The sequence below is a fragment of the Triticum aestivum genome, chromosome 3A (assembly GCF_018294505.1).
Source record: "Triticum aestivum cultivar Chinese Spring chromosome 3A, IWGSC CS RefSeq v2.1, whole genome shotgun sequence".
Classification (NCBI taxonomy): Eukaryota; Viridiplantae; Streptophyta; class Magnoliopsida; order Poales; family Poaceae; genus Triticum; species Triticum aestivum.
Genome location: NC_057800.1, coordinates 485,887,405 through 485,911,725, shown reverse-complemented (window position 1 = coordinate 485,911,725; position 24,321 = coordinate 485,887,405). Strand labels below are relative to the sequence as shown.

General features: G+C 48.8%; 1 protein-coding gene across 1 annotated transcript in view; it reads left to right on the top strand.

Moving 5' to 3' along the window:
- LOC123056944 (uncharacterized) overlaps positions 1-22,940 on the top strand; it is a 35,107-nt gene extending 12,167 nt beyond the window's left edge. Inside the window, exons 4-8 of the mRNA XM_044480154.1 lie at positions 21,597-21,693; positions 21,791-21,852; positions 22,409-22,451; positions 22,663-22,725; positions 22,806-22,940. Coding sequence (XP_044336089.1) covers positions 21,597-21,693; positions 21,791-21,852; positions 22,409-22,451; positions 22,663-22,725; positions 22,806-22,940 — 400 coding nt within the window. The remainder of the gene's footprint in view (positions 1-21,596; positions 21,694-21,790; positions 21,853-22,408; positions 22,452-22,662; positions 22,726-22,805) is intronic.
- Positions 22,941-24,321: the final 1,381 nt, after the last annotated feature.

The following is a 24,321-nucleotide window of genomic DNA, read 5'->3' as shown; positions in this document are numbered from 1 at the left end:
TTGCTGATAAAATGCGGAACGGGCTTTGGCTACGTCGCGCTCCTCCTCCAAGGTGTCCAGACTGTCCTGCCGATCGAGCTCGGCTTCTCTTTCTTCGTACATGCGCACTCGAGGTGAGTCATGAATTATGTCACAGGGCAAGACTGCCTCTGCGCCGTACACCATAAAGAACGGTGTATATCCGGTACTACGATTCGGCGTGGTCCGCAGCCCCCAGAGTACGGAGTCGAGCTCCTCTACCCAGTGCGTGTCAGACTCCGTTAAGGAACGCACTAATCTGGGTTTAATGCCGCTCATTATAAGACCGTTTGCTCGCTCGACTTGACCGTTGGTTTGTGGGTGATAGACTGAAGCATAATCGAGCTTGATGCCCATTTTGCTGCACCAGAGTTTTACCTCGTCGGCCGTGAAGTTCGTGCCATTGTCAGTGATGATGCTGTGGGGGACGCCATAACGGTGTACAACCCCGGATATGAAGTCTATCACCGGTCCGGATTCGGCTGTTTTAACAGGTTTGGCCTCTATCCATTTGGTGAATTTATCCACCATGACCAGTAAGTATTTTTTCTTGTGGGTTCCCCCTTTAAGGGGTCCAACCATGTCAAGCCCCCAGACCGCAAAGGGCCATGTAATGGGGATTGTTTGGAGGGCGGTGGGTGGCATGTGGCTTTGATTTGCAAAGAGCTGGCAACCGGCGCAACGTTGGACCAAGTCCTGTGCGTCTGCCCGGGCTGTTGGCCAATAGAATCCTGTGCGGAAGGCCTTGCTTACAAGGGCCCGGGCTGCGGCGTGATGACCGCCGAGTCCGGCGTGAATTTCTGCCAAAAGATTCCGCCCTTCCTCTTCGGAGATGCACCTTTGAAGGACTCCGGTAGTGCTTTTTTGTACAATTCTCCCTCATGGACCCTGTAGGCCTTGGATCGCCGCACTATGCAGCGTGCCTCATTTTGGTCCTCCGGAAGTTCCTGTCTAGTTAGGTAGGCCAGGAATGGTTCTGTCCACGGGGCAATAATGGCCATTATTACGTGGGCTGAAGGTGTTATTTCGGTGGCAGAGCCTCCGATTGTGTCAGAGTATTCGGTATCGGGCATTTTGGCCGGGTCCGGACTATTGTTACCGGTGTCTCCTTCCCATACTACGGATGGCTTGAACAGCCTTTCCAAAAATATGTTGGGGGGACCGTATCGCGTTTTGCGTCGATGCGGGCGAGGACATCCGCCGCCTGATTGTTTTCTCGAGCCACATGGTGAAATTCGAGCCCCTCGAACCGAGCTGACATTTTTAGGACGGCGTTTCGATAGGCCGCCATTTTCGGATCCTTGGCGTCAAAGTCTCCATTTATTTGGGATATTGCGAGGTTTGAATCCCCACGCACCTCCAGGCGTTGAATGCCCATGGAGACTGCCATCCGAAGACCATGCAACAGAGCTTCGTATTCGGCTACATTGTTGGAGTCTATATACAATATTTGCAGTACGTACTGAACGGTATCCCCGGTAGGGGATGTCAGGACGACGCCAGCCCCTAGACCGGCCAGCATTTTAGAACCGTCGAAGTGCATGATCCAGTTGGAGTATGCGCCGTACTCTTTAGGGAGTTCGGCCTCCGTCCATTCGGCGACGAAGTCGGCCAATACTTGCGATTTAATGGCTCGTCGGGGTTTGTATGTTATGTCGAACGGGAGGAGCTCAATGGCCCATTTGGCAATCCGGCCCGTAGCGTCGCGGTTGTTTATAATATCATTAAGTGGCACTTCCGAGGCTACCGTAATCGAACACTCTTGAAAGTAGTGTCGTAGCTTCCGGGACGCCATGAATACCGCATAGGCTATCTTTTGATAATGTGGGTACCGTGATTTGCATGGAGTGAGGACAGTGGATACATAGTATACCGGCTTTTGAAGAGGGAATTTATGTCCGGCAGCTTCTCGTTCGACGACGAGCACTGCGCTTACAACTTGATGAGTTGCCGCAATGTACAATAGCATTGGTTCGCCAATGTTTGGCGCGGCCAGGATTGGGTTGGTTGCCAAAATGGCCTTTATTTCTTCCAATCCGGCTGTGGCAGCGTCCGTCCACTCGAAGTGTTCGGTGCGCCGAAGAAGGCGATAAAGGGGTAAAGCTTTTTCTCCTAAGCGGGAGATAAAGCGGCTTAGAGCCGCCACGCATCCAGTTAACTTCTGGATTTGTTTGAGGTCTGTTGGTGTAGCCAACTGTGACAAAGCTCGGATTTTGGCCGGATTAGCTTCGATACCTCTACTGGAGACAATGAAACCCAGGAGCTTTCCGGCTGGTACGCCGAAAACGCATTTTTCCGGATTGAGCTTGATGTCGTATGTTCGGAGGTTGTCGAATGTGAGCCTCAAGTCGTCTATCAAAGAGTCGACGTGTTTGGTTTTAACAACCACATCGTCTACGTATGCCTCTACTGTTTTGCCGATTTGTTTCTCCAGACATGTCTGAATCATGCGCTGATATGTTGCGCCGGCGTTCTTGAGCCCAAAAGGCATTGTGTTAAAACAGAAGGGACCGTATGGTGTGATGAATGCCGTTGCGGCTTGGTCGGGCTCTGCCATCTTGATTTGGTGGTAACCAGAGTATGCGTCGAGGAAACACAATGACTCGTGTCCTGCGGTAGCATCAATGATTTGATCGATGCGTGGGAGGGGGAAGGGATCCTTTGGGCAAGCTTTATTGAGGTCTTTGAAATCGACACAAAGGCGCCAGGATTTGTCCTTCTTTGGTACCATCACCAGGTTTGCTAGCCAGTCCGGGTGTTTTATTTCTTTGATGAATCCGGCCTCCAATAACTTGGCTAGTTCCTCTCCCATGGCCCGTCTCTTAGGTTCGGAGAAACGCCGAAGAGCTTGCTTGACCACCTTGAATCCCTTTAGGATATTGAGGCTATGCTCGGCCAGCCTGCCTGGGATTCCTGGCATGTCTGAGGGATGCCAGGCGAATATGTCCCAGTTCTCGCGCAGGAACTCTCGTAGTGCGGCGTCCACAGCGGGGCTTAGCTGTGCCCCGATGGAGGCTGTTTTTGTAGGGTCCGTTGGGTGGACTTGGAATTTGACTATTTCATCCGTTGGTTTAAAAGAGGTGGACTTGGATCTCTTGTCGAGTATCACGTCGTCCCTATCCACTGTGGAGCGTAGCGTGGTTAATTCCTCGGCCGAGAGGGCTTCGGATAATGCCTCGAGGGCTAATGCGGCTATTTTGTTTTTGGCGCGGAGTGCTATGTTCGGATTGCCGGCGAGAGTGATGATTCTGTTGGGCTCGGGCATTTTGAGCTTCATGTACCCGTAATGGGGTATGACCTGGAAGATTGTGAATGCCTCCCGTCCAAAAAGAGCGTGATAACCACTGCTGAACGGGGCCACTTGGAATGTAATTTCTTCGGACCTGTAATTATCCGCGTGCCGAATACCACATCTAGTGTGATTTTCCCAGCACAACGTGCTTCCCGACTGGGGATGATTCCTCTAAAGGTTGTGCTACTTTGCTCAACGCGGTTCCAGTCTATTTCCATCTTTTGAAGAGTTTCCTCATAGATGAGGTTTAATCCGCTGCCGCTGTCCATGAGTACTTTGGTGAGTCGAAAGCCGTCCACGATTGGACTGAGGACCAGTGCGGCTGGTGCTCGGGCTGTTCGGAATTTAGGTTCGTCATTGGCATTGAAGGTAATAGCCGTGTCACTCCATGAATTTATTGCCGCTACGTGGAAGATTTCGGCCATGCTGCGGAGTGTCCGCTTGCGTCTATTATTTGACGCGAAGGTCTCAAAGACCGTTAACACCGTATTGTTATCCACGGGATGGTGCTCTGTGGTATTTGGGAGAAGTAGATCCTCACAACTTTTGGCCACCTGCCGGAGTATCCAACATGCTCTAAGGCTGTGCGTTGGTATTGTGTCCACTGTACTATGAATTTTGCAGGGTCCGTTGAGCCATCCTTCCAGTATGGTTCCATACCCTGTAGAGGGTTTTTGTTTTTTGGTAGTTGACCCGGGTGTATTGTGATAATGCACCCTTTTGTTTCGGACTGGGTTTGTATTCAGGGCCGGATTATCCCAAAAGTTTATTTCGGTTTTCCAGGCACTTTCCATCGCACAGTACTTTCGTACTATGGACGCCAAGTCAGCGAAGCGTGTTATCTCACGGCGATTTATGGCGTTAAGGATTCCCTTGTCCGTGCAATTATTGCAGAAAAATAGGATTGCGTCTTCCTCGCGACAATCCTTAACCTTGTTCATCGCAAGGAGGAATCTGGCCCAATAGTGATGTACTGTTTCCTGGGGCTCTTGCCTGATGTGGGAAAGATCGCTTATGTTTGGGTGGGTGGGTGGAATTGAATCCGAACCCTCACCTGATCTGGGATCCAGGGGCCGAGGAATTTCCAATTTTGGAAGTTCCGGTTCCGGGGTGTGACCCGATAATCCTGGCCCGCTGCCTGACTCTAAGTTCAGGGATTGGATGTTGTCCTCCCGCGAACGGGCGTCCGGCTCAGAGAGCTCGGGAATCCGGACATAGTTGGTCCTCAAGATGGAGGAAAGGTCGCCGCATTGTTCCTCCACCACTGCAATATGATGGGTGACCGGTGGAGAGTTAATCTCCCTTTGATCGGGTTTAAGCCCAATCCGATCATAGTCCGTAGCGACTCCCAAGGCGGCGATGCGATCTAAGAGCTCGTTTAAGGAGGCGAGCTCCATTGGATCCATCTGTTCGGCGAGTGCCGATTTGACGTGGAGGCTGTTTTCGATGACCCGAGAAGTCATCGTCGGCGCGGCGGCCGAACAGGCGGTCATGATGAAACCGCCTAGCCGGAGAGTTTGGCCGACAACCAAAGCTCCCCTAACAGTAGTACCATCTTTAAAGATGAGACGAGACATCCTTCCTTTTGGCGACGACACAGAGGAACTCTCAATGAAAGCACCAATGTCGGTGTCAAAACCGGCGGATCTCGGGTAGGGGGTCCCGAACTGTGCGTCTAGGCGGATGGTAATAGGAGGCAGGGGACACGAAGTTTTACCCAGGTTCGGGCCCTCTTGATGGAGGTAAAACCCTACGTCCTGCTTGATTAATATTGATGATATGGGTAGTACATGAGTAGATCTACCACGAGATCAGAGAGGCTAAACCCTAGAAGCTAGCCTATGGTATGATTGTATGTTGTCCTACAGACTAAAACCCTCCAGTTTATATAGACACCGGAGGGGGCTAGGGTTACACAAGGCCGGTTACAAAGGAGGAGATATACATAGCCGTATTGCCTAGCTTGCCTTCCATGCTAAGTAGAGTCCCATCCGGACACAAGACGAAGTCTTCAATCTTGTATCTTCATAGTCCAACAGTCCAGCCAAAGGATATAGTCCGGCTGTCCGGAGACCCCCTAATCCAGGACTCCCTCACATACCATATCACTTTCTATAAATTTCATTTTCTATGATACTCATTTCATATGAACGAAAGGAGATCTTAGCCTATTATTTGTAGTTTTAAGAAATGGAAACACAGAAAATTGGCAACAATATGTAGGCCGAATGATGAAAGGGGTAGAGAAAATATGGCAATACTGCTAAGGGAAACTCTAATGGGATTCACCAAAACGAATGTCCTCAAATGTTCACAGACACGTCAAAAAGTGTCTACAGACAGCGAAGCAGGAGGCTGCCGTCCAACCATATCCATCAAATGTTCGTCCCTTATGACCCCCCGCTCCCCACACATCCCCTGCTCCCCCCACACAAAAGAATTTCAAGGGGTGGGTTCATCCTCCCCTTATCCCCAATCATATTTACCCACCTGACTCATTACGTTACATAGAACTATTTGCGTAGGTTGAGCATTGCTCACAGAAAAAACAGGTTTGTGGTGGAGTCCGAGGCTGAATCAATGTTTTTGAGTCGATGAGTCGACGGGTCGCTCGGGGGGGGGGGGGGGGCGACTCTAGACTAATCGTGACTAGTCTAGACTCATGTTCGACGAGTCGACATGGCGACAAGTGGACGTGAGTTAAGCAGCAGGCAGTCAGGGGAGGAGCACAAGTGCACAGCAGCAGCAACAACCAGGGGAGGAGGGGAGGAGCACACCACCAGCAGCAATAACCAGGGCCAACTAAGAGATGGGCCACTAGTTAGGCACTTCCATGTGGCCCAAAAGCCCATCTAGTAGCTATATACTCCTCCCGTGACCTAATCCACCATCCACACTCCCTCCTCCCTCACCACAGTCGCCACACATTCTGCTGCCACTCTCTTGCCACCAGTCCACCACTCCTCCTCCCAGTGATGGATCTCTCAACTCCCCCGCAGTAGCTCTCTTGCCACCACTCCTCCTCCCAGCCCGCTCCTCTTGCCGCTTCAGCTTCAGCAGCAGCAACAGCGCAACGGAGAGGGCGTAGCAGCAGCAGCGAGGCAGCATAGCAGCATCACGGCGGCGGGAGAGTGCTCCAGATCCAGCGCTGCCTCGAATCGTTTGACCCAAAAACCGCGACTAGTTGTGAGTCACTCGACTCATCCCAGGAGTAGAGTCGAGAGGCTGAGTCGGCCCTGGAACTGCGACTCGTCGACTAGTCATCGACTAGTCGAGTGACTCGAAATCCATGGGCTGAATTGGCGTATCCGGTGGCTGCTCGAACCTTCCCAAGTTTGAGGATGACTAGTGGTTGGGGCTGTCACATCCCTAGCTGCTGGTAGTGCTCTAGGCTAGCTCATGTGTGCATCATGTTTAAATTCTGAAAATTTGAACTGAGGGAATTTTGGAAGCCTCAAAAACTTAAATAAAAGAGGGGCAAAAACCCTAGAAATCTCATTCATTGCTCCAAAATGTTCTTCTTAGATGTTTAATATTTTTGGCAAGGGTTTTGATCCAAACCAAAAATAATGAACATTTTAAAAGGATTTATTTTGAGACTTTGAATTTAAATCAATACTATTTTTGAATTTGAACTTATATCCAAATATTACTGAATATATGTTCAAATAACTGAAACATTTTTATGTGCTTTGGTATAATTCCATTGTGCTAAATAAAATGTTCAGGGGAATTTTGTCACTGTCTTTGAATTTGTTTTATTTCAAAACAGTGGCAAAAGATTAAATAAAAACAAAACAAAAAAAAAATAAAAAGAGCAAAGCTTACCTGGCGCTTACCTGTCCAGCCCAGCCGGCCCAGCTCCCCCAGCGGCCCAGCCCGCCACCGCTACCCCCCTGTCGCCTTCCTCCTCTGCCAGGAGGACGGGCACGCGCCCGGCGCGCGCGGCCACGCGCCCCGGCCACCTCCTCCCTGCCTGGCTGCCTCCTCCTCCCCCGGTCCCTCCCGCGACGCCACGCAGCCCCCGACCCCCTCTCACTTCTCCCTCACTCTCCCGCGTCCTCATCCTCTCCCCGGAACACTCTCCCCCTCCTCTGTTCTCCTCACCCGAATGGAGCCGCCGTCACCGATGAGCTCCCTCGCGGCCACAGCCACCCCCTCGCTCCTTCTCCACACCCCTGAGCTCCGTCCCGACCCCATGAAGCTCCACCACGGCGCATGCGACGCCGGGTGCCCTGTAGCCACGCCATCACCGCCATCTTCATCGCCACGGCCGGCAATCGCCGCCGTTCGATTCGCCGCCGCACAAGCTCATCGCCGACGAGGCTCCGGCGGCCATTTGGTCCCGTGCGAGCCTCCGTTGGGTTCGTGAGCTTTGGTAGAACACGTAGATGCTAACCGTAGCTCCTCCCATGCACGGTGTCGTCGTTTCCATCGGTGCCGAACTCCGGCCGCCGCCACAACCTCGCCTCCGGCGAACTCCGTCCACCCCCGCACCTCCCGTTGGTTCCCCTAGATGCGCGCGGGCACGGGCTATCCTCTGGTGCCCCTGGCGCGTCGATCCGTCGTCTCTGGCGCAACTCCGGCGAGCCACCGCCGCTCTGATCGTCGCCGTCGTCCAACCGCCGGCGTATCTAACGTGGCGTTGCCATTAGCACCCTAACAGACACTGACAGCGGGCCCCATAGCGGGTCAAAGCCCGAGTCAACGCGGGATTAGCCCCTGTGTCGCTGACGTGTGGACCCCGCATGTCAGATTTGACCTGGACCTGGTCGTTGACTCGCTGACGTCATGCTGGCGTCAGGCTGACGCAATTAAATCATTTTCTGGATTTAATTTAATTCTGAAATTCCAGAAAATAGCTAAAACTTCAATAAATCATAGAAATTCAACCGTAACTCCAAATTAAATAATTTATATATGAAAAATTATCAGAAAAATTCAAGGAATCCATCTGTACCATTTTCATGCATGTTAGAACAACTTATCACTACTGTTTAGGGCAAATGAAGTGAATGACATTTAAATAACCACATATGGAGTTTGAATTTGAATCTTGGATTCAAACCAACTTCATTAATCTGGTTTTAGGTGCATTAGCCCAAAACACATTCATATTGCCATGTCATAGCATGCATCATATTGTGCATTGCATTGATTGTGTTTCTTCTGTGTTTGCCGGTGTTGTTCCCCCCTCGGTAGACGTTGTATCGACGATGTGATCGTTGACACTGATGAAGACTCAATGCTATCTTCAGAAGTGCCAGGCAAGCAAAACCCCCTTGTTCATTCCGATAAAATCCCACTCTCTCGCTCCTGCTCTCTTTTACTGCATTAGGACAACAACGACATATTTGATACTTGCTGCGGTAGCTGAACCCTTTATCCTTTGCATGACCTGTCATTGCCACAGTAAATAGATGAAACCCACTAGCATGAGTAGGAGTTGTTTGAGCCCTGATGTGCCTACTCATTCATGCTTGTTTGTCATGCCTGCTACTGCTTAGAGTTGAGTCAGGTCTGATTCATCGGGGATGAATCAGAGGCGTGTGAACATGTCCTACTATGGGTGAACTAAGTGTGTGAACACGATTTGGTAAAGGTAGCGGTGAGAGGCCATGTAGGAGTACATGGTGGGTTGTCTCATTGCAGCCGTCCTCAGGAACTGAGTTCTGTGTTTGTGATCCATGACCAGTTACTACCACACATTGGGTTCCGGTAACTCGACCCCTCTCGACTTATTAATCAACATGATCTCTGTCCAGGAGTTGCAACTAGTTTCTGGTGTTTGTAGGTAGTGTTAGTAGTCTACCAAGTGGCACCCGGTACAGGTGGGCTTGGGACAGACTAGACACAGTGGCACGGTGTACCAAGTGGCACCCGGATGGTGGGCTTGGGAACCCTGCTCACATCGTTTGGGGCCGTGAGCGACACCCCGGCCGGATCTCCTTGCGGATGGAACCCGAATAGGCGATAAACCTGGACTAGAGACTTGTTCGGTTAGTCAGGTCGTGGCCGACTCCCTCGCCCGGCTTCCGCTTGAAGGTTGCCGAGGTACATGACGTGTACAGGGCGGTAAGTGGCGAGAGCGTGTGTGAAGAAGTACACCCCTGCAGGGTTAACATCACCTATTCGAATAGCCGGATTCCTCGGATATGGAAACTTGGGCCCCTTGTACAGTTCATAGACAAGTGAAAGTGGATACTCTAAAATACGCAAGATAAGCGTGAGTGCTATGGATGGCGTTCTCGTAGGGAGATGGGAGCGGATCCATAGTGGTGTATTGATATGGTGAATATGTGGACTCGTGTGCGCCACCTCAAAAGAGTTACTTGCAGTCGTAGTTCAGGATAGCCACCGAGTCAAAGCTGGCTTGCTGCAGTCAAACCCCTCCACCCCCTTGTTGATAATGATGCATATGTAGATAGATCTGATGTAAGTCTTGCTGGGTACATTTGTACTCACGTTTGCCTATTTTATGTTTTGCAGAGAGACTTCAGTCTCACTAGTAGTTCCACGTGGACTTCGACGTTTAGCTTGTTACCTCAGCTACGATCTTGTGCCCTCGGCAGGATCTGGTAGATAGTCAGGCTTCTCAGCCTTTTTCATTTATAGTTGTCTGTACTCAGACATGTTAAGCTTCCGCTTGTGCTTTGACTTGTATGCTCTGATTGTTGGGTCATGAGACCCATGTTTGTAATATCTCGCTCCTCGGAGCCTATTGAATAATTACTTGAGTTGTAGAGTCATGTTGTGATGCCATGTTGTATCTGCACATATCGAGCATATTGTGTGTATGTTGTTGAAATGCTTGGTATGTGTGGGATCTGACTATCTAGTTGTTTATCCTTAGTAGCCTCTCTTACCGGGAAATGTCTCCTAGTGTTTCCACTGAGCCATGGTAGCTTGCTACTGCTCCGGAACATTTAGGCTGGCCGGCATGTGTCCTTCTTCGTTCCTGTGTCTGTCCCTTCGGGGAAATGTCACGCGATGAATACCGGAGTCCTGTTAGCCCGCTACAGCCCGGTTCACCGGAGTCCTGCTAGCCCAGTGCTACAGCCTGGATTCACTCGCTGATGACCGACACGTTCGATGTTGGGTCATGGATGCCTGTCCCTATAAGTTTGTGCCACTTTGGGTTTACGACTAGCCATGTCAGCCCGGGCTCCTTACCATATGGATGCTAGCAACACTATCATATACGTGTGCCAAAAGACGCAAACGGTCTCGGGCAAAGGTAAGGCGACACCCGTGGGAATACCGTGCGTGAGGCCGCAAAGTGATATGGGGTGTTACATGCTAGATCGATGTGGCATTGAGTCGGGGTCCTGACAGCGCTGGTATCAGAGCTTGACTGCCTGTAGGATTACCAAGCCAAACTGGTCGAAGTTGAGTCTAGAAATTCTTTAGTTATATAAGGGAATTGATTGTGGGATGGAACGTAAGGCTCTTTTTACTCCTTATACCTTATGTCTTCTGATCTGAGTCATCCTATCTTTCCTACGGGGATTAAGAACTAGGCTATCTCTTCTTTCTATCAGGATCACGTGTTGCTAATCAGTGGACTTATAAGATTGTTGGATTTAAGTCTCAGTTCAGTTCCTACTACTTCCGTATGTTAATTGTTGATCTCGAAACCGTGATATTGTGCTTCTGAGTGGTTATGCCACCATTTTTGTGAATGTCTCAAATCTTTTTGAGCATTTACAGCCGTTATGCTGTCCGAGTCATTCCAGGTTTCTAAATAGTCTGATGCATTTGCAAAATCCTTTCCCTCTGGTTTCGATGTTCCTTTATGCCAGCTCAATCACACTAATTGTTGAGTTGAGGTATTCTATTGCCTTGACATTATGTTGGAGTTACTATTATGACCCTAGGTGTCTCAGGGGATCATCTAGTAGTCTAGCCATGATTTATGTTCCAGTGTGATGACTCTGGCCGTCATTATCGAAAGCATCCCGTGATGCCATTTAGTAGTAGGTATTCTATCCCTGGGTTTTGAACCCGAGATTCACCCTACTTGCTTCATGTTGATAGTTTTGCTCGTTCCTTTAGGTTATTAGTAACCTTTGCATTAGTCCTCGATGTTCGTGGTATTCCTTTCTTCCAAATACTATGAACCGCTTATGGCAGATGTTCCTCGCTGATCGAAAGATCACAATCAGAGTGCTCTCGATGGGTTCTCGATTCTACATTGTGACTCTGCCAGTTCTACCTTTCTGCATGGGTTATCCGGAAGAAATATGTGGAATTCGTTCTACATGCTAAACCATGCATCCACAACTCAGAAAATCATATGTTCCTTTGAGTTGTCCCTCTTTAGTTGTCTTCTGACCCTCGTCTATCAATTGATAGTCAAGAGTATGCGTGCATTCGTTCGTCGATGCCTATTACCCTTGTGGTCCGCCAAGCCATTCTATTTCAGAATGAATAGGAGAAACAAACTCCAGTACCTCATCCATATCTAGGATTGGGTCAAAGTAGTTGTATTCCGCAGATCAAATGCCAATCCAACTTTTGGTTTTGTTCTACCTTGGAGTATTACCCCCTTTATGTCAGAATTGTCATGAGAACTGCACCAACTCTCATGAATTTTGACGTAGTGATACTTCTCACCATCATTAGTCATTCCTCGGCCCTCGTGTTGATGTAACCGGAATACCGACAAATGAATTGTGATGTGTGAAATCAATACTCCCAGCAACCTCGTTGCTTGGTAGTTAAATGGACGATAATCTTATTCTTAGTATGTTGGTTATTGAATCACCATTCTAAGATTGATCGTGCTACCTAGCCCTTATTTCCTGGTGCACTCTTTGATTGATGAGTTAGGATTTTGTCAAGTCCTCGCTCATTTGATCATATCATCTTGCCCTGAAAAGCAAGATTGTTCTCGAGCTTAGTAACACATCGGTGGTTCGTGATCTCCGAAGATCTTCTCGGAAGTATTACCAGGTTGTCACCTGACCGCTATGTTGAGCTCGTGATCAAGTTGGTTTCTTGTGAACCACCTTCTCTCCAAGAATCGGTGTTAGATATCCCTGAGCTAGTTGGTTAAGCTAAATAACAACTTGGAGGGTTGGAAGATAAAAGCTTGCCTGACTTAGTTCGTTCCAAAGGGATATTCTTGTGTGGTGTGTGTTGAAGAAAGATGATATCTTCATCGATTGGCCCCTGTGATCAGTTGCTGGACCTATCGTCTTATCAATCCTTTGATTTGAGTGTGGGCTATCGTCAAATCAAGTCAGAACCAACGATGTTAGTAATGTTGTCTTCCTCGTGGTTGATCCCTCGAGCATACACCATTATATCTTTTGGGTCTGACCAATGCTATCACCGTGTTCACTTAACTATGGAATTCCTTTTAAAAAGGGAACCCGGATGAATTGTTGTTGAGCCCATTGACAACATCCTTATCTCCTCCATGATTTTGTTGAACATTAAGCTATTGTTGGAAACTTTGTAAACAATGCCTTCGAGTTTCGTCTCTGAGGTATATGTTTGGATGGAAGAAGTGACTTCCTTTGATTCACGTGCATTTGATGTAAGTTGCCGCCGTGAATTCGAGAAAGCATGTTTTACCTCCTCTGGAACCATCCAAAGTCAGTTATGCACGTGCGAAGTATTCTGTGGTTTGATAGACTGATCATCTTCATTCCATATGTGTATCCTAGCACACCAAGCCACTGACTGATTTGTTCTAGGAGAAGGAGTTCTTTTTAAGAGCTAACCCGGGCTTAATCAAGAACTTTGATATCCTCGATGATGGTTCCCAACCAGAACTCGGTAGTGTTTATTATAAGACTACCATGTGGTCGTGCTTGTCTGGGACAACATGTTCACATGTTTGTAGCAGAACCAGCTCATGTTTTGGAGCTTGCTATCGTAGTTCATTTCCCGAGAATCTCGCAACGTCATCTCGTCGATTTGTGTTGCAAACTTTCATTTTTCTTCCTAGACTCGATGAGTCTGGAATATCCTGACACCAACCAGATCTGAATCTCAGGCAGATATGACGGTTGGAACATTTCCCAAGAACTATAATATTGGTCCCTTGATAACCGGTAAAATGGATGTCGTGGCCAACACACCCAGCCGGAAGACCTATTATTGTAGTATCTTGTTTGAGGAAGTTGGCCACCTCCCCATAAGGATTTCGTAGGATTTACCTCCGTAACTGTTCCTTATGGATTCTATTGCTCCTGAAGTCCGACCTTTTACTTGTTGTCTAGTTACCAAACCATTTCAATGATTGGATTACACTAGCACATCAAGGAGAACATTAGAAGCGGAGTGCTAAATGTCTCTCGGTCGATCATCCAGATTTTGTTTCCTTGGCCTCGCTAGGATGAAATCTGAGTTGATGTTATCTTCCTATGCATCTGCATCGTCCATCGTTGTTCATCATGGTGGTATGTTGTGTTGCCAGGATCCTTGACACGGATGTTGGTAAAACCTTGATGAATATGGAAATGCTCAAGTTCTTGAGAGCACGCACAAGCGCTAGGTGTTATCATCGGCACTAACTGGGTTTGCTCTCAGTTTCCTCGGCAATGCTATGACCTTTTCAAACAGTGAATTCACCCTCTATTGTTGGGTTCTTCCCCAGTTACCAGAATCATTCCCAGCATTTGCATTTTGTTCCCAGCTTGCACCACCAATGTGCCATTCTACCATGGGTCTTTTCCATTTCCGATGGTAAGCAAATTCATCCATTACGTTGTCTTCAACAAGGTAATCCACATCATCCAAGTCCGAGTATGCCATTCTACCGAACCCCTCCAAACGATCACTTAAGAATTGCCTTAGGCTGGTATAAAGAGTTTCAATGATCTCGGTATCAAAAGTAATTCTTTTTGCCACTTAAGGGGATATATCTTCGAGTCACCTTTCCTAAGGTGCATCATTATGGTGTCATGTCAACTTAACTCCTCGCTACGTTGACAATCGTTTACCACCTTCTTAAGTGTGGAATTATTGTCCACCTAGTGAACCTTCGTCATCTGTTTCTTTCCACCCCTCTTGATGTGTATCTCGTGTCTCAACCCGAGAGATGGTTCTAAGTCTCATTCCGTGAGTTAATCCTGAGTTGTTCGACCTTCGAGAAGACCGATCCTTCTAGAGTTTTCCTTTCCTCTTCTTGTCATGATTAGCTGAAGTTCTCAGAGCAAGACGACAAGACAAAGATGGTGTTCAAATCAACGTTCATTTGAAGTGCAACCTGGATCGTGAAGATTGTACTAGTTTGCGTTTCCCCTTCATCCTACCCTACGCTTGAATCTCGAGACGAGATTCTTGTTTAGTGGGGGTGAGTTGTCACATCCCTAGCTGCTGGTAGTGCTCTAGGCTAGCTCATGTGTGCATCATGTTTAAATTCTGAAAATTTGAACTGAGGGAATTTTGGAAGCCTCAAAAACTTAAATAAAAGAGGGGCAAAAACCCTAGAAATCTCATTCATTGCTCCAAAATGTTCTTCTTAGATGTTTAATATTTTTGGCAAGGGTTTTGATCCAAACCAAAAATAATGAACATTTTAAAAGGATTTATTTTGAGACTTTGAATTTAAATCAATACTATTTTTGAATTTGAACTTATATCCAAATATTACTGAATATATGTTCAAATAACTGAAACATTTTTATGTGCTTTGGTATAATTCCATTGTGCTAAATAAAATGTTCAGGGGAATTTTTTCACTGTCTTTGAATTTGTTTTATTTCAAAACAGTGGCAAAAGATTAAATAAAAACAAAACAAAAAAAATAAAAAGAGCAAAGCTTACGTGGCGCTTACCTGTCCAGCCCAGCCGGCCCAGCTCCCCCAGCGGCCCAGCCCGCCACCGCTACCCCCCTGTCGCCTTCCTCCTCTGCCAGGAGGACGGGCACGCGCCCGGCGCGTGCGGCCACGCGCCCCGGCCACCTCCTCCCTGCCTGGCTGCCTCCTCCTCCCCTGGTCCCTCCCGCGACGCCACGCAGCCCCCGACCCCCTCTCACTTCTCCCTCACTCTCCCGCGTCCTCATCCTCTCCCCGGAACACTCTCCCCCTCCTCTGTTCTCCTCACCCGAATGGAGCCGCCGTCACCGACGAGCTCCCTCGCGGCCACAGCCACCCCCTCGCTCCTTCTCCACACCCCTGAGCTCCGTCCCGACCCCATGAAGCTCCACCACGGCGCATGCGACGCCGGGTGCCCTGTAGCCACGCCATCACCGCCATCTTCATCGCCACGGCCGGCAATCGCCGCCGTTCGATTCGCCGCCGCACAAGCTCATCGCCGACGAGGCTCCGGCGGCCATTTGGTCCCGCGCGAGCCTCCGTTGGGTTCGTGAGCTTTGGTAGAACACGTAGATGCTAACCGTAGCTCCTCCCGTGCACGGTGTCGTTGTTTCCATCGGCGCCGAACTCCGGCCGCCGCCACAACCTCGCCTCCGGCGAACTCCGTCCACCCCCGCACCTCCCGTTGGTTCCCTTAGATGCGCGCGGGCACGGGCTATCCTCTGGTGCCCCTGGCGCGTCGATCCGTCGTCTCTGGCGCAACTCCGGTGAGCCACCGCCGCTCTGATCGTCGCCGTCGTCCAACCGCCGGCGTATCTGACGTGGCGTTGCCATTAGCACCCTAACAGACACTGACAGCGGGCCCCGTAGCGGGTCAAAGCCCGAGTCAACGCGGGATTAGCCCCTGTGTCGCTGACGTGTGGACCCCGCATGTCAGATTTGACCTGGACCTGGTCGTTGACTCGCTGACGTCATGCTGGCGTCAGGCTGACGCAATTAAATCATTTTCTGGATTTAATTTAATTCTGAAATTCCAGAAAATAGCTAAAACTTCAATAAATCATAGAAATTCAACCGTAACTCCAAATTAAATAATTTATATATGAAAAATTATCAGAAAAATTCAAGGAATCCATCTGTACCATTTTCATGCATGTTAGAACAACTTATCACTACTGTTTAGGGCAAATGAAGTGAATGACATTTAAATAACCACATATGGAGTTTGAATTTGAATCTTGGATTCAAACCAACTTCATTTAATCTGGTTTTAGGTGCATTAGCCCAAAACACATTCATATTGCCATGTCATAGCATGCATCATATTGTGCATTGCATTGATTGTGTTTCTTCTGTGTTTGCCGGTGTTGTTCCCCCTCGGTAGACGTTGTATCGACGATGTGATCGTTGACACTGATGAAGACTCAATGCTATCTTCAGAAGTGCCAGGCAAGCAAAACCCCTTTGTTCATTCCGATGAAATCCCACTCTCTCGCTCCTGCTCTCTTTTACTGCATTAGGACAACAACGACATATTTGATACTTGCTGCGGTAGCTGAACCCTTTATCCTTTGCATGACCTGTCATTGCCGCAGTAAATAGATGAAACCCACTAGCATGAGTAGGAGTTGTTTGAGCCCTGATGTGCCTACTCATTCATGCTTGTTTGTCATGCCTGCTACTGCTTAGAGTTGAGTCAGGTCTGATTCATCGGGGATGAATCAGAGGCGTGTGAACATGTCCTACTATGGGTGAACTAAGTGTGTGAACACGATTTGGTAAAGGTAGCGGTGAGAGGCCATGTAGGAGTACATGGTGGGTTGTCTTATTGCAGCCGTCCTCAGGAACTGAGTTCTGTATTTGTGATCCATGACCAGTTACTACCACACATTGGGTTCCGGTAACTCGACCCCTCTCGACTTATTAATCAACATGATCTCTGTCCAGGAGTTGCAACTAGTTTCTGGTGTTTGTAGGTAGTGTTAGTAGTCTACCAAGTGGCACCCGGTACAGGTGGGCTTGGGACAGACTAGACACAGTGGCACGGTGTACCAAGTGGCACTCGGATGGTGGGCTTGGGAACCCTGCTCACATCGTTTGGGGCCGTGAGCGACACCCCGGCCGGATCTCCTTGCGGATGGAACCCGAATAGGCGATAAACCTGGACTAGAGACTTGTTCGGTTAGTCAGGTCGTGGCCGACTCCCTCGCCCGGCTTCCGCTTGAAGGTTGCCGAGGTACATGACGTGTACAGGGCGGTAAGTGGCGAGAGCGTGTGTGAAGAAGTACACCCCTGCAGGGTTAACATCATCTATTCGAATAGCCGGATTCCTCGGATATGGAAACTTGGGCCCCTTGTACAGTTCATAGACAAGTGAAAGTGGATACTCTAAAATACGCAAGATAAGCGTGAGTGCTATGGATGGCGTTCTCGTAGGGAGATGGGAGCGGATCCATAGTGGTGTATTGATATGGTGAATATGTGGACTCGTGTGCGCCACCTCAAAAGAGTTACTTGCAGTCGTAGTTCAGGATAGCCACCGAGTCAAAGCTGGCTTGCTGCAGTCAAACCCCTCCACCCCCTTGTTGATAATGATGCATATGTAGATAGATCTGATGTAAGTCTTGCTGGGTACATTTGTACTCACGTTTGCCTATTTTATGTTTTGCAGAGAGACTTCAGTCTCACTAGTAGTTCCACGTGGACTTCGACGTTTAGCTTGTTACCTCAGCTACGATCTTGTGCCCTCGGCAGGATCTGGTAGATAGTCAGGCTTCTCAGCCTTTTTCATTTATAGTTGTCTGTACTCAGACATGTTAAGCTTCCGCTTGTGCTTTGACTTGTATGCTCTGATTGTTGGGTCATGAGACCCATGTTTGTAATATCTCGCCCCTCGGGGCCTATTGAATAATTACTTGAGTTGTAGAGTCATGTTGTGATGCCATGTTGTATCTGCACATATCGAGCATATTGTGTGTATGTTGTTGAAATGCTTGGTATGTGTGGGATCTGACTATCTAGTTGTTTATCCTTAGTAGCCTCTCTTACCGGGAAATGTCTCCTAGTGTTTCCACTGAGCCATGGTAGCTTGCTACTGCTCCGGAACATTTAGGCTGGCCGGCATGTGTCCTTCTTCGTTCCTGTGTCTGTCCCTTCGGGGAAATGTCACACGATGAATACCGGAGTCCTGTTAGCCCGCTACAGCCCGGTTCACCGGAGTCCTGCTAGCCCAGTGCTACAGCCTGGATTTACTCGCTGATGACCGACACGTTCGATGTTGGGTCATGGATGCCTGTCCCTGTAAGTTTGTGCCACTTTGGGTTTACGACTAGCCATGTCAGCCCGGGCTCCTTACCATATGGATGCTAGCAACACTATCATATACGTGTGCCAAAAGACGCAAACGGTCCCGGGCAAAGGTAAGGCGACACCCGTGGGAATACCGTGCGTGAGGCCGCAAAGTGATATGGGGTGTTACATGCTAGATCGATGTGGCATTGAGTCGGGGTCCTGACAGGGGCGCCACCCTGTGGCGCCGCTTGAGATGAAGTTGTGCGTACATTTTCATTTGAAAAGAATACATAGGGTCCTCGCCTCCGGTACGAAAACATCTCAAAAGAAAAGATCTCACTTTCATCTAAAAAGTAAAAAAAATACCACCGCAGCCTACTAGCGAGTGCCACTTTGCATAACCCTCCATTTAAAAAATAACAAAGGTCCTCACCTCCATCTAAAAAGAAAAAAATACATTTATAAAATAATCCATACCTTCATCTAAAAAATTTACAAAATATTTCTCAATGCGGCCAACCTGCTTGCGCCACATGGCATAGCTGGTTGGCTGCCCTTCATGAGTAGGTTAATGTGTTCCATTTGTGGGAACTTGAACGCCCGAACTAGTTCACGTAAATTTTCCCCGTTGGATGGCAACAAGTGACGGGGCACACTAGTCACATTTGCAGACAATTTGATGACTTTGTGTTTTTTTAGAAAATGAGGATGACCCCCGGCCTCTGCATCAGAAAGATGCATGTGGCAATTTTATTGATTATTCTCGAGGACCTTACAAAGTAGAACAGCAATATCCTGAATCCGCCATTTTGGCAACATCTGCCGCTACTTCTATCCAGATGATGAAAGGGTGCAAGCCGGGAAACATACTCAGTCCTCTTACCTAAGCCTAACATCTAAAGCCGGAGGCCCCGACCGAGCCATCTACCGGGTCCGGGGCATAAACCGGTCCAATGCACTCATATTTGCCGTCGCCGCCATCTTCCACTGGCCCATCTTCAGAGCAGATTGAGGTGTCAACCTTGGCAGGTCCTCCACCGTCGACACCACCACGATGCCAAATGTCGACATCCACCTACACGAGCCTTCGAAGGTCCTCCGCTATGGACACCACCATGACGCCAAACGATGACCTCCACCTACGTGAGTCCATCTCCAAGCAAGGGACGTAGATCCATGCTAGGATAGGTCCACACCACCACCATTGCCCACCACCCACAAGCGCCACCCAACCCTAAGGTTCCCAAAGCGGCACCTTCAAGAAGGGAACGACGCCGTGAGTGCCACTGTCGCCCAACAAAGTTAGGGCTTTCACCCGGAAGACCTAGGGGAAGGGGAAGTGAGGAGATCAGTCCATACCGACGCCTCCAAGGAGGGGAACGACGCCCTAGGCGTCGCCGTCGGCACGGTCGACCATGGCCGGCCAGGGATTTCACCTGAACTAGATCCCCGCCACTAGCAGCGCCTATACAGAACCGGCGACCAAGAAAAGCGCAGCCCGACCAGGCTGGCCCGCACGCCGAACAAGGGAGGAGGGGAGGCGCCAGATCGCGCACACCGGCCGTCGCGGAAGCTGTCGCCAGCCGCCAACAAACACCGGTCCCGCCGCCCGCGCGGCCATGATGCCAGATCGACCACCCGCACGACTGCTCACCGGAGCCTACCGTGCCTCGCCAAAGGAGCCGCCGCTCCAGATCCGGGACTCCCCACGCAGGGGCAGAGTAGCCGAGACCTCGCCGCCACCATCCTTAGTGCCCCGGGCTTGTCCGACGGCTGCCTCAGGCGGCGGTGAGGAGGTGGGGCGACGTGAGGATGGGGCCGCGGAGGCGCGGCTAGGGTTCCCCCGCCGCCGCCAGGGGAAGCAACGCGGGGGTGGCGAGAGGGAAGATTAGCCAGGGAATGACTTCGTGTGGTTGCCCTGAACAAACTACAGTGCACAAGACAACACAACGCGTTCTAGAATGTATGCATGCAGTTCTCCGAAGATTTCAGAGATGCCTATCACATCACTAAACCAGTGAACCAGATGCCTTGATCATTCTTTCTTCATTTTTGTCAGTCTAAAAACAGTGAAAAACAGTGCAAACATCTATAGCGAGCATGTAGCTTTCTCATCACCTGGTGGAAAAATTTCATGTTTTGACCCTTTTGTCAAACAAAATCGAGATCTGACCCCAGTTTGAAACTTTTTCGAGATTTGACCCTTTCCCCTACCGCCACGAGGCACGATGGTAGGATCATACAGCCTACCGCCAAGACCTGCGGTGGTAGCAAACTTGTCCATGTCAGCAATGATAACGGCCTCCGTGCCCCCTCCGTCACACCCTACCGCCGCTCCACCCGGCGATAGGATGTCTGAACCTACCGCCGGAGTCTCTGGCGGTAGGGTGTGGGCATATATAAACCGCGGGTCGGCCACCCCCACCCCCTTCTCCCCCACCCAGCCGTCCCACCACGAAGAACAGAGCAGTTGCTCCAACTCGCCCTCTCTCATCCCCTCCACTCCCCCTCTCTGATCTTCTTCATTTCTTGACGGATTTTGTGGATTGAGATGGCCCTGAAGAAAGAAAAGTAAGGTCTTTCAATCCATCCAATAATTTTTAATCAAACACCTTTCGATTCGTCGCATTATTCGATTCAAATCTCTCCTATTTGAATTTTTTTAACCCTAGGATTTATTTAGGTTGATTCTAGATGTTATATCGTGTTAGATATGAACTATATTGAATAGTTGGTATGGTTGTGTTAAGATGAACCCTAGTTCATAATTGATTTGAATGGTTTATTTTGATATGATGGATGATGAATGTTCCTATGCTATGATGCAAGTATTGGATGTAGTGTATGATGAATATTGGAGATGAATATTTGATATATTTGTTATATGTAGTGTATGAATCCTCAAGATGAACCCTAGTTCATTTTTTTGTTTTTTAACAAAAAATGAGATTATGCATGCTGGATGTTGTTGGAGAAATATGTGTTATGATGCATTTGAACCATGGTGATTGCATCTTCATAAAAGTATTTTATTTAGTTCTTGATATATGTATTGTATTTAGTTCATGTCCATAATAATCTTGATATATGATTATTCAAAGATTGAACTCATAGGTTCTGTTGGATGTGATTAATTTTTGTTATGCATCGATATGTTTCGTAGTTAATGTTGAACCCTAGTTCATGTTGAAAAATCTTTTGATATGCTCATGCAATTCTTTTAGGAGGCCACCTCTTGCGGACGACATCGATACGAAGTACACAATGCTTGACCCTAGGTTCGACAAGTGTCACCGTGCCCGTTTCATTGAGAATGGAGTGGTAATTACCATTTTAAACCAAATCTTTCGAATTGATGAAAACAAGTTGCTAACTATTATGTCCATGCTAATTATGCTTTGGTTATTGATTTTCACAGATGCTGCCGCCACTGCGGATGAGGGCTCACAAGACGACGGTTAAGATGGAGTACGATGATCGGTATGCATCGTTCTTCGGGAGAGCCCGACTATTGGGTTTCGTCCTGCAGTTCAAGCGTAAGCCGCCGACACTCGTTCACTCAGCTCTCACGGCTTTGATCAACCGGTGGCGGCCAGAGACGCACATCTTTCATCTTCCATGTGGGGAGATGACCGTGACCCTCGAGGATTGGGCGATGATTACGACACTACCGCTCGAGGGTCGTGCTCGCATAGGAAGAGTGAAGAGGGAGAATTGGCACGAGAGGGTTGTCAGCCTCATCGGCGACTGCCCCCCGGCTAATAGAAATCGGACTTCCGACATACCGTTGTCATGGCTCCTCGAGCACCGGAGCAAGTGCCCGGAAGACCGAGCCCCGAGTGGTGGAGCAGTACGCCAGGGCCTACCTGTGGTACATTCTCATGGAGGTAGTGTTTCCGGACTACTCCGGGAACTCTGCCCTATGGATGTATCTCGACTTCCTAAAGGACTGGGATGCGGGGTACAACTGGGGGGCCGCCAGACTCGCCTACCTATACCGTTCAATAAGTGAATATCACTTTCTTTCTAATATCAGACGTGTGCTGCTTTACATTTTGACATCTTATCATCTGAACATGGTTTGTAGCTTGATGATGCGACCGAGAGAGTGAAAGTCACGTCCGGTATGTGTGGATGTGTATGGGGTCTCTCCATTTGGATGTGGGAGAGAATCCCGGTGGGCCGTCCGGAGAAGCTGCGCTCGCGTGCATGGACGGACTATGGCCAAGATGACGAAGATGATCGGAACCCGACCGTCGCATACGCTTGGGACGTGGTGCGTGTCTACAGGGCGAATCGAAGGCCTTGTACAAGGTCTTCAGCAACGAGCTTGATGCTCTCACGCCTTTCCAGGTATAAGAACTACATTTTCACTTGAGCTTACCATTTTTTCGATAACACTTTCACTTGATCCTAACATTGTTTGGTTATAGGTTACTTGGCGAACGTATACTGATGATCGAGAGTGGGGGTTCAAGCTGAACAGCACGTGCAAGCAGGACCGGCCTCTCTTCCGGTGCATCGTGCCCATGATTTGTGTCTATGCCGTGGAGTACCACTTGCCATAGCGTGTTGCCGCACAATTTGGTAAGGCGCAACACACACCACCAGCCGGCATCGTCCGCGATACCGGTGGCTACGACCTACACCTATGAGTACCACAAGCCGTCCTCATCGATTCTAAGTTCTTGTTTTGATGCTTTAAATTCATAAAAGAAGGGTGTTTTACATTCTTTCTTATGCATTACAGGATGAGTAGGCAGAAGAATCAATCAATCACGGATTGGGAAGCCGAACATGCGAGATACGTGAAGCAATGGAACGAGTGGAAAGGACGCAAAGACACGGAGAGGAGAGTGATTGACTGGGATGCGTACGAGGATCACATGCTCTGGTACGATGATGGCATCAAGCATCGTCTGTGTCTGAGGTCCCAGTGGACGACAGCAGATGCCGAAGACCTGTTCGATGACACCTCAGAGAATGAAGCCTACAAAGAGAGCATCAGACAGCTTCAAGGCGGGTTTAGGGAGTACGTACCCCTCATGAACAGAGTGGTATGTAGTTTTTACCTCTTTTGAACCGACGGTTGGATGAAATCAGCTTTTCGTGCTATTGAATCATTTTATTACTTTGCAGTCTTCGGAGCTGAACAAAAGCATATTTCATGCCTCTGATGCGCTTAGTGCTGTCCCTGGGACTCAAGCTAGTGAGAACAAGTTGGGGGAAACTGTGAAGGTAATACGGAGTTCATTTTTGTTATCATTGGACATTCGAGAAGTTCATATTGTTTCGTTATCATTGCAGAAATACGTCAACAAAGCACGCCGGCTTGTGGGCCTGCTTGGGTGCGCTACAAACACCGAGGATGTTTTTCCTCCTGCACCGATGCATAGCCTCGCTTCATCGAGCCATGCAGCCTCGTCATCTAGGGCGGTTCAAGATGACGAGGAGGAGAGCGACGGCGATGATGATGCAGAGGAAGATGAAGAAGAGGGCGCAGAAGAAGAACATGGTGAGGAAGAGGACAATGAGGAGGAGGAGTACGATGATGACGATGGACCTCCAGCAACTCAGCCAACCCAGTGTGAGAAGAGGAATGTGTCGAAGAAGGATTGGAAGAGTCCATCCCCGTTTCAAAAAGCACGTCCTACGGCCCGCAAGAAGACGGCGGCCGAGAAGCGATCCAAGGATAACGAGGACCGAAAGTCGAAGAGGGGATGGAAGGACTGAAGTTACTGCCGTGTCGTTGAACTAAAAACTTGCATATTTGCTTCGTGAACCATATGAATTTGCTCGTGAAATTGTTTCATTAATTTGCTATGTATAACTTATTTGCTATGTATCGAACCTACCTTATTTATGGATTTTCTATGTATCGAACCTACCTTATTTATAGATTTGTGGTGTGTGCATCATATATCATACATTGTGTGCTTCATATGTCAT